We start from the raw sequence: 11,248 nt of genomic DNA on the forward strand, positions 1-11,248 counted from the left end.
AAGAAAGACTCCTTACAAGGGCGGTTAGCTGTCAAAGTGACATAAAAATCACTGGTTTTCTCAAGACAGGAGTGAAGGACTAAATTATAAAACAGTTTCTTGTAGCAAGCTAATTAAGGTTTATCATATTAGCCATCTGAGTTTTAGTTGGCACCAAAAAGGCAGGAGCAGCACATCGTGCAACATGGACCAGGATGTGCTTTGCAAGCAGATTTCTGCCCACATTCAGACACAGCACCTCTGGCAGTCCAAACCATTGCAGAATTGAAAACCAATTTCAGCACAGTGATTTGTCAAGAATTTTGTTCCATCATGTAAGCTATTTACTGGTCTATCAGTCCGAGATTACATTTATCTCTATTAAATACTACACAAAGTACTCTGAGCTGACCATACACTCCCTTTTCCCTTTGCCAGTTTTTTCACACACTGGATGCTCTGCAACCGCACGGAATATTTCTGAACAATAAAAACCCTTGCATACTTGACACCCTCCAGGGCAGATATTCTGCCCACCAACTGCAAGCACACAGCCAGTTCTAAGATCCTCAGCATTTCTGAAAAGACTCAGTTCTGCTGACCGCGAAGAGGAACAAAATACCCTCTTCAGAGTAGAGGAGAAATTTATTTTCAATCATGTCTTGTATGGGCTCCCCTTGACTGTACTGTTACCAAACCAGAAGACAGAACCAGCTCTATCTGTTGATGACATCATATTGGATGTGATTCTGGAGCTGCTGGTTTCCTGTTTGGGGAAGTGGAAGTTCTTTTCACAAGGAACCCCAAGGCAAAATGTTTAGTGTTCCCCTGTAAGCTCTCACTGCCTTTGTTCTTCCCTTGGCTACATTCATTCCTGCTGTCTTCTCTCTTCTGCAAAAACTGTGATTCTGGAGGGTGCACAAAAATGCCAGCTCAAATCTAACCTCCATCTCTTAAGGCATTAGACATTTTCTGCCATCCACTGCTGTAAAGCTTTGCGTTAACAGGCATCTTTTCACAGATGAAGCCAGACTACCCGCTTTCCTCCTGGTATAGCATTAGGATTCCACATTAAAATGTATGCCACAAATAATCCCATGGCAAACTCACTGTCAACAGCCCCCAAAATCAATAAAAGCCATTCCACCACTTGACTCTGAGTGAAAAACCTTTCAGGTTAACAGAGAGCAAGGTAAAAAGAAAGGTGATGAATGAAAAAAAGGCAAATCTACCTTCAGACTTCTCAAATCCCCAAAAAGGTGGCGAAGCTGCCTCAATCTGGCGAAGTCCTTTTTTTGTAATCATCGGGAAAATACTACATGTGTGCTGCTTTAGTCTTAATGCAAAACAGTGCATTCTCTACAAGGCCCTGCCGCCTACCATCCTCTAAACTTGCTTCTTTCCAGGCCTGAATCTTCTAAATGATTAGACACAGGCCATTTAATGAGGTCATTCTGATTTTGCCTGGATAGGAATACCATCATAAAGTCACTCTAATTCCATTAAAGGTGGATAACATTAAGAGTAATTCTTCTCCACTTAGAGCCCAATATCATTTCCAAAGTACCAATCTACTGTCTGTGTCTGAATGGACCTTCAAAGAAACACTTAAATTCATGCTCAAAATATCATCTCTCACCTTGTGAACCTTGACCTTTGGGAAAGACTTTGGACCAGTGTTCAGTTACTGTCACACAGTGGCATTCTCTGCAAAGATGAAAGGGTTAAAAGCAGCCACAGTCAACAGGCCTACAAGGGGGGGGAAAAAAAAAAAGACAGCATGTATGCCTTACAGCATCACTGGAAAGCATTTATGCTCATTTTCTAGAACAATACTGTTACCTTTTGGCCTTCATAATAGTCAGAAGTATCCCCAACACCCTTTAGTAGCTTCTAAAAGGAAAAGCACAAAACAGAACATACCCTGCAAGAGAAAAAAAAGCATGCAAAGTAGCAATCTCCAGCAACAAACAAACTGCCATTACAAATCCATCAGTTCATTCTGGTTTGGTTTTGTTAAAAATGAGAGAGAGAGAGAGAGAGAGAGAGAGAGAGAGAGAGAGAGAGAGAGAGAGAGAGAGATTGCATAAACCAAGTGTCCCCACCCTAGCAAGTCACATTTTTTTCTTTAATAAGGGTCATAAATCTCAGCTCCTTGTCCATCCCTTAAGCAAAAGAAAAAGGCAGGAAAAGCCCAAGTAATCTCAGACCTTGCAAACCTGCACATTTCCCCCATCTTCTCTACACAGGCTCTTTCAGGACTCCATTAGCCACATCCCAGTGCTGTGTGGTGTCTAAGTGTGCATTCACATACTGTGTTGGGATGGTACCTTCCTGCAAGCGCCTCTGCTTTTGGCTGCCATGGAGGGAGGAAGCTGCTATCCCACTGTAGGAGCTCAGTGACTGCATTGTGTTCAGGAGCTGATCTGCCTCAAACCAGTCTCAGCCGGTTCTGGTCACCCTACATAAAAAAGCTATGGCAACCCTCGCGGAGTTGCCAACAAGTCCCTGAAAACCGTCGGCACGGGGGGGCTCTCGCAGGGGGCTGCTCTCCCCTCGGAGGTCTTCCCGAGGAGGGGCAGGTCATCGTGTGTCCCCGGCCGCCACACCAGCACCCAGTCTTGGAAAGGCCCACCTCGCGAGCACCCCAGAGCCCCTCAGGGCCCATCCCCCACCCCCTCCCCCCGAAAAGCCCACCGCAGACCCTGGGGCCCGCTCCTTCGCCTTCCCCCACTTACCTCCCACCACCTGGCTCAGATCTTTGTGTACCTGTGTGTCAGTGTGTGTTCCCTGTGTGGGTGGCTGACAAAGAGCCCCCGGGAAAGCCATCTATGTGTGTCTGCTCACACTGGACGCGTGGGCTGCGGGAGCCGGCCTCGGCCTCCTGGCTGAGTGGTGGTGGCTTGTTGACCAGGCTCCTCGCCGCCTGTCACCCCCACCCCACCCAGCCCCCTCCTCCGGGCCTCTCCCTCTCCCAGCCCTGTCACCACCGCCAGCAGCCCCCCCAGTCTCCTCCTCCTCCGACCTTCTCTCCTTTCAGGCACCTGGGGGGAGAAGTCCCCATCCCTGCACCTCGGGGCAGGAGACTGGAGATGCCTGGGGTGGGGGCAGGGGGCACGAAGGGGCAGCGGGGAGAGGGGCGCAGAGGCCTGGGGCAGCCCGGGGCGCAGCCGGCGCTGGAGGGAGGAGGCGAGCGCCTGGCTCACGTGGCCCCCCTCTCTGGACCGGCGGGGCCTAGCCAAGCCGGCTGGTCCTCGGCCCCCCAAGAAAGCCGGCCGGGCGCGAAGGCCAGCGTCCCCGAGGCCGGGGTGGGCCAGGCCCCGGCGGTCCAGCCCCAGGGCCTGAGCCTCACGCGCTCACCCCGAGCCGCGGGGCGCACGAGGGGCCGCGCCCCGCCTCGCCCCGGAGCCCACCCGCGCCCCTGCCTCCGCGGCCCTGCGCCCCTCGCTCGCCGGCCGCCGGGGCCCCCGCCCCCCGGGCGCACACCCACCCCTTCCCGGGTTGGCCTTCGCCGCGGTCAAGCCCGGGCGTCTGGGCCGCAGCTCCGATGACCTTTGTTCAGCGCGGCGCCGCCGGCGGCTGCTGCTGCTGGGGCTGCGGCTGCTGTCGTCGTCGCGGCGGCGGCGGCTCCATGTTACGGGCGTGTCATCTGCCTTCCCGCGGCCGGGGTCTGTGTGTGCGTGCGAGGTGGAGCGGCCTCGCGCCGCAGCCGCCGCCGCCGCCGCCTCCCGGCTCCGGCTCCCGGCCGCCCCGCCGCCGCCGCGGCCTCGCCGTGCGCCCGGCCCGGGCCCCGCGCCTCCCGGGCGCCGCGCTCTAGGCCGCGCGGTGGCGGCGGCGGGGCGGCCCGCCTGGCCGGGGCCTAGGGCTGGGGGTGCGGGCCCTGCGGCGGTGGCTCGGCCGGAGCGGCGAGCGAACAAAAGGGAGCGCGGGAGAGGGGGAGGGGGCGGCCGAGGGGGGAAGGGAGGGCTGGGGAGCCGGAGCCGGAGCGCGAAGCCCGGCGGCCGGCGGACGCCCGGGTGCCGCCGCCGATGCGAGAGGAGCCCCGCGGACCTGCCAAGTCTCGCCCATCTGGGGCTGCTGGATCGCAGCTTCGCCCCGGAGAGCGGGGTGGTGGTGGTGGTGAGGGGATGGAGGGAGGGCTGCTGCTGCTTTTTTTTTTTTTTTTTTTTTCAAACGACATGTCAGGCTCACCCAGTCCTTGCCATGGCCCCAAGCCGCAACTTACTGGAGTGGAAGGAAGCAAGGCCTCGCCAGAGCTGGTAGAGAAGGACCGTGAGCCTCCACCCGGGATCTTGAAGCCAAGGTGGTGTTTGTGATCCTCGCAATGGTGGCAAATCAGTAAGAAGAGAGCACGCTATCTTCGCATAAATGCAGTGGGAGATGCTCCCTGGAAGTGGACGAAGGGGCTCTCTTCGCTGGAGTTCGTGGCTGGGAGCCCTTTTCGCCTTCAACTGAGCCACAAAAGAATGGAAGACACCCCCTGGGGTGGGGAGAAAGCCCTGGTGTAAAAAAGACACGTTTTTGCTTTCAGAGAAAAAGCCACTGGGGCCAAATTGAAACATGGCATGTTCGGTTCATGCAGGGTTTTTTTGTGTGTGTTTTTTTAATGGGGGAATGATAGTGAGTAAACAAGTAATAGCTAAATTCAAGGGAGGTGGTGTGCAAAGGTAACAAGCACATATTGTGCATACAGCAGGTGGCCATAGCCTTCAGGAAACAAAAGGATACATATGTATAAATAAACCCCCTAAAGCCCAGAGGTGCATATCGTCAACACGTCCGACAGACACAATATATTACCACCACATCGGGACGGCTGTTTACCCAGCCCCGTGTCCTGGTTCCTACGTGGCTCACACACCTGCACTCAATGAGGTCTTTTAAAACGAGAAGACCTATTCCAAGCTCATTGTGCGTACCCTAGAAATCATACAAAATAGAAGGATCTGAAAAAAATACCACCATAACCTCCTCAAAAGGCTCACTCCTGTTGCAGTGAAAACTCCCAGCTCAGGAAGCGTTTTTTTTTTTTGGGGGGGGGGGGTGCTTTATTTTAAATTAGGCTAATTGCTTAATATTTGCAAAGTGCTGGGAAGTTGTTTTTTTAAATCTCAGTGTGCCTCTCCTTTGCATTCACTGCCATTGAGGAAGCCATTGTTCGTGGTGGGGACACGGTGTGATGTAAATTGAAGTAGCAGTTTTGCTATTTAAGGCTTTTCATGTAAATGAGCCAGATGATTGTCTCACAAGAAGAGTTGTTGGTCTTTCATTTCAAACAGCAAATTGTTTGGAGTTGCACATAAATTGGGGCACATATTTGGAAAGACCTATGTAATCTGCAAATGTTGCCAGCCACGGCCTCACATTTATCACTGTTACAAGATGATGAAATTGAATCTCATCTTCTTTTAGCCTGAAAACGGTGCCAGTACTCTGTGGGTTGAGTTTCAACTTCACCTGGGCTTGATTTCATTTGAAAGGAGGCCTTCTTTCTTCTCCTAAAAGTGGGCCCTTATTAATATGCATGTGAAGAAAACATTACATGCATTGAATAATATCCAAAGACCCGCTTATCGGAAATCTTGATAACGCTACACATAGTACAATATATGGAATTTCATAATGTGCACACCACAGTAAATCCTAGGTTTCCTAGATTTGAAATCTTTGTTTACTTCAAATGCAGCCTTGCCCCTCCCCCATTCCCTTCCCTTAAAGAGTTGAAAGCACAGCACAGCAGTGTTTGAACGGTCAGAATTGCACTAAAGTCTGAATTGCTTATCAGAAAGTGTCCTGGGTGTAGAACTGCCTCCTGGCTTCATAATGCCAAATACTTTTGGAGCAGGGCTTTGTGCAAAGCCCAGTGTTTGGGTCCAGCCTCAGCTGGAGGAAATTAGTTTGAAAGCACAACTCATCATTTGCAAAAATGGCAATAGATAACACTGCGTCTGCTTTAAAAAATATATAAACAACCCAAGGTAGAAGATAATTTCTTGCAGATTATCTCGGTTCTATTTTTACAAAGAGGATTTCAGAGGAACCCCTCTGCCAGGTAGAACAATAGTTAAAAGCAAAGCACCCATCTTAGTCCATTTGATGAAATAAGTCCATGTCACAGGAAAAACAAATTTTAGTGTAAGGTGTGTTTTTAAAAAAAAAAATAACACTACCCCTCTTCCCAAAAAAAGCAGTACAAATGTTCCTTCTATTATCCTACATATGTAAGGCTGTCTTGGGCACCACTTCGCGCTGGGCAACAATAGAAGAAGTAATTTGACTGCAAAAATGAAATAAGCTATTATTTGAGTGCTGTAGATAAGAAAAGACAGAACAAAGAAATGTTATTCTTACACCAAATAGAAACTAAAGGAATCCCAAACCCTTTTGGATTCAGTTGTTGCTGTTTTTATTGCTAATGCTCAGTGTCAGAGTTTTTTCTCCAATCAGCGTATTGCAAAATCACAGCTCTTTTTTTTTTTTTTTTTTTTTTTTTAATCCTTGTGTGGTTTGAAGCCAGCTTTGCAGGCATATATAGATATCAGTCTACACATTCTCCCTCCCACCCCCCACCAAATTCCACTATGAAATTGGGAAATTCCTTTGTTAGGCAGAGCACACAAAGGTGTGTTCCTTGAGGGGAAGGAGTAGAAAAACAAAGAGAAAAGCCTTTTATCTCACCATCAAAAGTCCTTGCAAACCCTCCTCACCCACCAGCCAGCCCTGTGACTGGAGCTACACATTTTTTAGCTGAAAACTAAGCTAGGCCTACGCATTTATAGAGTTTAATATGTTCCATTTGTTGGCATGTTTTTAAAGGAATTATTATACTGTTCGACGCTAAAATTATAATTTAAAGATCTCTAGCTGAATGGCCAGCAAAAAAGAAAAGAAAAGAAAATGGATCTTTTATATTTAACATCAAAATAAAAGTAGAAACAGTATTTTTTTGTATTTTCTAAAAACATACCCTTGAAAGAAATAATAACCAGATTTGAATGATTATTTGCCGAACAAATAAACTGAGGGGAGGTCTGGGAAAGGATTTCCCTTATCCTTTGTTAGTTGATTTCACCCAGATATTGGAAGGGGTGGGGGGTGCATTCTGTTAAAAAAAAATTTAAGAGTTTATTTGAACAAAAATCTATGCTAATCGGGGCGTGGCCAAGAAGTGGTTAGGAGTGCTCCACCTACAAGAAGCCAAGGAATGAATGACGTAGCGAAGGTGCAGAAACAAAGGAAAGACATTATTTGATTGGCTACAGCGGAAGCCTAGTTGGCTGTTTGTGATTGGTTGTCCTTAATGGTTTTGATTTTGTAATCTTGAGGTATTTACAGACTTAGATTTGGGTTTGTTCGTGGAGGTCGCCACAGTATCAGAGCCACCTCAGTCTAATGACCTCCTTGTTTCATTAATTTAGCTCAGTGGTTCTCAACCTCCCTACTGCCGCGACTCTTTAATACAGTTCCTCATGTTGTGGTGACCCCCAACCATAAAATTATTTTCGTTGCTACTTAATAACTGTAATGTTGCTACTGTTATGATTCGTAATGTAAATATCTGATATGCAGGATGTATTTTCATTGTTACAAATTGAACATAATTAAAGCATAGTGATTAATCACAAAAACAATATGTAATTATATATGTGTTTTCCGATGGTCTTAGGCGACCCCTGTGAAAGGGTCGTTCGACCCCCAAAGGGGTCTCGATCTGCAGGTTGAGAACCGCTGATTTAGCTGTTTCACGTTGGGCCTATCTTGATGACATCCTAAGTCCTGGCTATGGGACGGATCCACAATTCTTTGTCTCCTACTGTCTCTTTAAGCCTAAATGCTGGAAAGGCAGCCTTGCCCAATGAAGGAGAAAGGTTGGGACCGAGGGAAGTGTTGTTTTAGCCATGGCCAGGTAGTTCGGTTGGTTAGAGCAATGTCCAGATACACCAAGGTTTTGGGTTCAATCCCCAGTCAGGGCACATACAAGAAGCAACCAATGAATGCAAAAAAATAAGTATAACAACAAATCAATGCTTCTCTTTCCCTTCCTCTTTCTCTCTCTAAAATAAAAAATGTTTAAGAAAGCATTGTTTTATGAACTCTAGAGGGTCATACAAGAGCCAGAAGGCATGGGGCTTGGGGGATCAGCAAAGGATTCTTCAGGAACTATGGTTCAAAGGCCAAGGTCTGTTGAGAAATTTGTAAGGTTCCTTAACCCTCTGTGACTTTTACATTGTCTCTGGGTTTCTTTGAAAGGAACTGGTATTGGGGCTTGTTTCCTACTCTTTCAAGACCTAGAGAAGGGGAAGAGAAAGCTAGAAAGGTATCTGAGAAAAGGAAAGCCAATCGGGCATAATCTTTCAAGGAGGAGAAGGAACACACAGGAATGGGACTCAGTTCCACCGGAGAATGAATCTCGTTGGCCACCTGCAAGACGGAGGAGACCTGGGCACTGAGTACATGAATCTATTCTACACTTTTGCATCCACCCCTAAAACCCACCATCTGTAGCAGTTCGCCGAATGCGTTGCACATCCCATAGTTGAAATTAACTAGTTATTTGTGAACTAAGGAATGGGTAATAAACCTACAGGCCCCTAAAGTAAAGCATGTCCTAAAGTAAACGAAAGATCTTTTGCCACTGCAGTAGATACTGTAGTGCTTTGTCTAGATTCTAGAACCTCTCTTCAGGGTGTACACCCCCAAGCCCTAGTTGCTGAGAATATTAGCTGCTGACTGCTCACAGCTGAGCCCCTCCCTGCAGATCGCCTTGGCTACAGTCTTGTGTCAGTTCCTGGGAGCTGTCTTATCCAAGTTTACACCCCTTCCCAGGGAGCAGACACAAATAATGTAGAGATACAAAGGCTAGGACTTTTGCCTTAATTTGGGCCCATTCAGAATGGACACCCAAGCTCCAGAGTCCCTAGTAAATCAGCTGAGGTCTCAGTGTCCATAGGATTGTGAGTCAACTTTTTCTTCTGCCTAATTCTGCCTCTCTCACAGGTGGATTTCCAGAGTCTATATTCAGGAAACTCAGCCCCAGGCATCCACCAAGCAAAAACCATGTCCCATTGACACCACCGTCTAGTGCAGCGGTTCTCAACCTGTGGGTCGCGACCCCTTTGGGGGTCAAACGACCCTTTCACAAGGGTCGCCTGAGACCATTGGAAAACATATAATTACATATTGTTTTTGTGATTAATCACTATACTTTAATTATGTTCAATTTGTAACAATGAAAATACATCCTGCATATCAGATATTTACATTACGATTTATAACAGTAGCAAAATTACAGTTATGAAGTAGCAATGAAAATAATTTTATGGTTGGGGGTCACCACAACATGAGGAACTGTATTAAAGGGTTGCGGCATTAGGAAGGTTGAGAACCACCGGTCTAGAGGCATTTACTCCTTCACATCTACTCCATCGCCACGTCTGTAGGTTCTACCGCCTAAGTATCTGTTCAATCCCCAGTCAGGGCACATACAAGATTGGAATTCCTTCTCTCCATGTCCTTCACCCTGACTCAACCTCTGGCCTATCACCTCAGTTTGGAACTGATCTCCAGGCCAGCAACCTGGTCAACTTCTAATACATCCTCCACTGAAAACTCTAGGAAACTTTCTAAAGATATCCTCTTGTCAGCCCTCTGCTCAAACCTTTTCATATCTCTCTATTGTTCTGAGAAAAATTCCAGACTCAATAAAAGTGACTTAGAAGGCTCTCCATAATTCAGCCCATTTGCCCGCCCACATCTCTTGCTTCTCCCTGGGGAGCACACGAGACTTGGTTGGAAAATTTGTAAGGAGGACATTCTGATAAAAGGGAAGTGTGTGGAAGGCCGCCAGGCCTGTTTATCAGAATTCCGACTGAGGGGAGATTTAGGGGAGTGTTGAAGGCTGCACCCTTAATTATTCCTTGACCTTTCCAAACAAGTCTGTGCATGTGCAGACCCCTGGGTGTTTACTGGAATCCTTATGCTCAATCCCTGGATACCCTTGCCTAGAGGACAATGTAAACACATGTGTCCTCCCAAGATTACTCACCCTGTTGATTGCATCTAAAGATAAAAATTCCAATAAAAGCCTAAGGAGGCAGGCAATTGAGGCTGCCTGGTCCCTTAGCCTCTCTTTCACAGCAACCGTTGTGTAGGAGTAATCCGTTCATCAGTTGCTCAGGGTCTGCTGGCCAGCCCTGGCGACATTCCAAGATCCAGTCTTGTTGAATTTTTTGTTCTTTGAATGAGACCAGATTGCTCTCACTGTCAGGTCTTCACATTGCTGTTTCCTCTTTCTGGAAGACTCTCCCCACCCTTCTCCAATCCCCTTCATCTACCTCCCATTTATCGCTAGGTCTAATTTTATGTCACTCACTTGGAGAAGTCTTCCCTGACCTTATACAAGCTGCCTATGGGTGCCCCCTGACATGCGTCCCTAAGTTGTTCTTTTCATGTGACATTTAAGGTTGATTTGGCTCACTCCCCATGAAACACAAAGCCTGTGACGTCAAGGACAATAAAGGACTTTGGCTCAATGAAGTCTCCCCAACGCCATCACACACAGACATACTTGAAAATTAGGTGTTCATGCCCTAGACGGTTTGGCTCAGTGGATAGAGCGTCAGCCTGTGAACTGAGGGGTCGGTCCCAGGTTTGATTCTGGTCAAGGGCACTTGCCTGGGTTTTGGGCTCAATCCCCAGTGGGGGACTTGCAGGTGGCAGCCAATCCACCATGATTCTCTCTCATCATGGATGTTTCTATCTCTCTCTGCCTCTTCCTTCCTCTCTGAAATCAATGGAAATGTGTGTTTAAAAAAAAAAAAAATTAGGTGTTCAGAACATCAAAATTTATTAAATGCCTACATGTTTTTCTTTCAATTATGTTTAGAGATGAGATTATGAAATACTTTATAATTTTTGCTAAACTTAATGATATATTTAATGCCAAAAAGACCAAAATACACATAGCACTGGTTATTTCTAGAAAGGTAGAAAACACAAATAGAAGCAAACAAATGTTAAAATATGAAAATAACCAGAAATTATGACTGCAAAATAAAATACATTCATTTGTCAGCAAACAGTTGGAAGATGCTTAGAAAATATTGCCATAGATTTGAAGAAACATGTATCAGAATAAATTACACAGTGTGGGAGGATTGCTCTACTGTTGAAAGAAAAGTATAGCTATTTCTAACATGCTGTTGCTTAGAGTATATGCTTGATCCTGTTCCAATGATGACATACCTGAAAAAACTTATTTTTTACGAAC

At 47.0% G+C, this 11,248-nt stretch overlaps 1 protein-coding gene across 10 annotated transcripts in view; it reads right to left on the reverse strand.

The window, feature by feature from the left end:
• ZNF532 (zinc finger protein 532) overlaps window positions 1–3,780 on the reverse strand; it is a 95,624-nt gene extending 91,844 nt beyond the window's left edge. For 5 of the 10 annotated variants that reach the window (XM_036322075.1, XM_036322073.1, XM_036322072.1 and 2 more), the window contains exons 1-2: window positions 1,822–2,626; window positions 1,619–1,686 (exon numbers count right to left, since the gene is read on the reverse strand). In XM_036322075.1, coding sequence (XP_036177968.1) covers window positions 1,619–1,686; window positions 1,822–1,835 — 82 coding nt within the window. In that variant the 5' untranslated portion in view covers window positions 1,836–2,626. Of the gene's footprint in view, window positions 1–1,618; window positions 1,729–1,821; window positions 2,627–2,748; window positions 2,909–3,469 lie in introns of those variants that run through there. The other 5 variants (XM_036322065.1, XM_036322069.1, XM_036322063.1 and 2 more) reach the window with 5 other exon arrangements.
• Window positions 3,781–11,248: the final 7,468 nt, after the last annotated feature.

Source organism: Myotis myotis, unplaced genomic scaffold, assembly GCF_014108235.1.
Source record: "Myotis myotis isolate mMyoMyo1 unplaced genomic scaffold, mMyoMyo1.p scaffold_m19_p_9, whole genome shotgun sequence".
Classification (NCBI taxonomy): Eukaryota; Metazoa; Chordata; class Mammalia; order Chiroptera; family Vespertilionidae; genus Myotis; species Myotis myotis.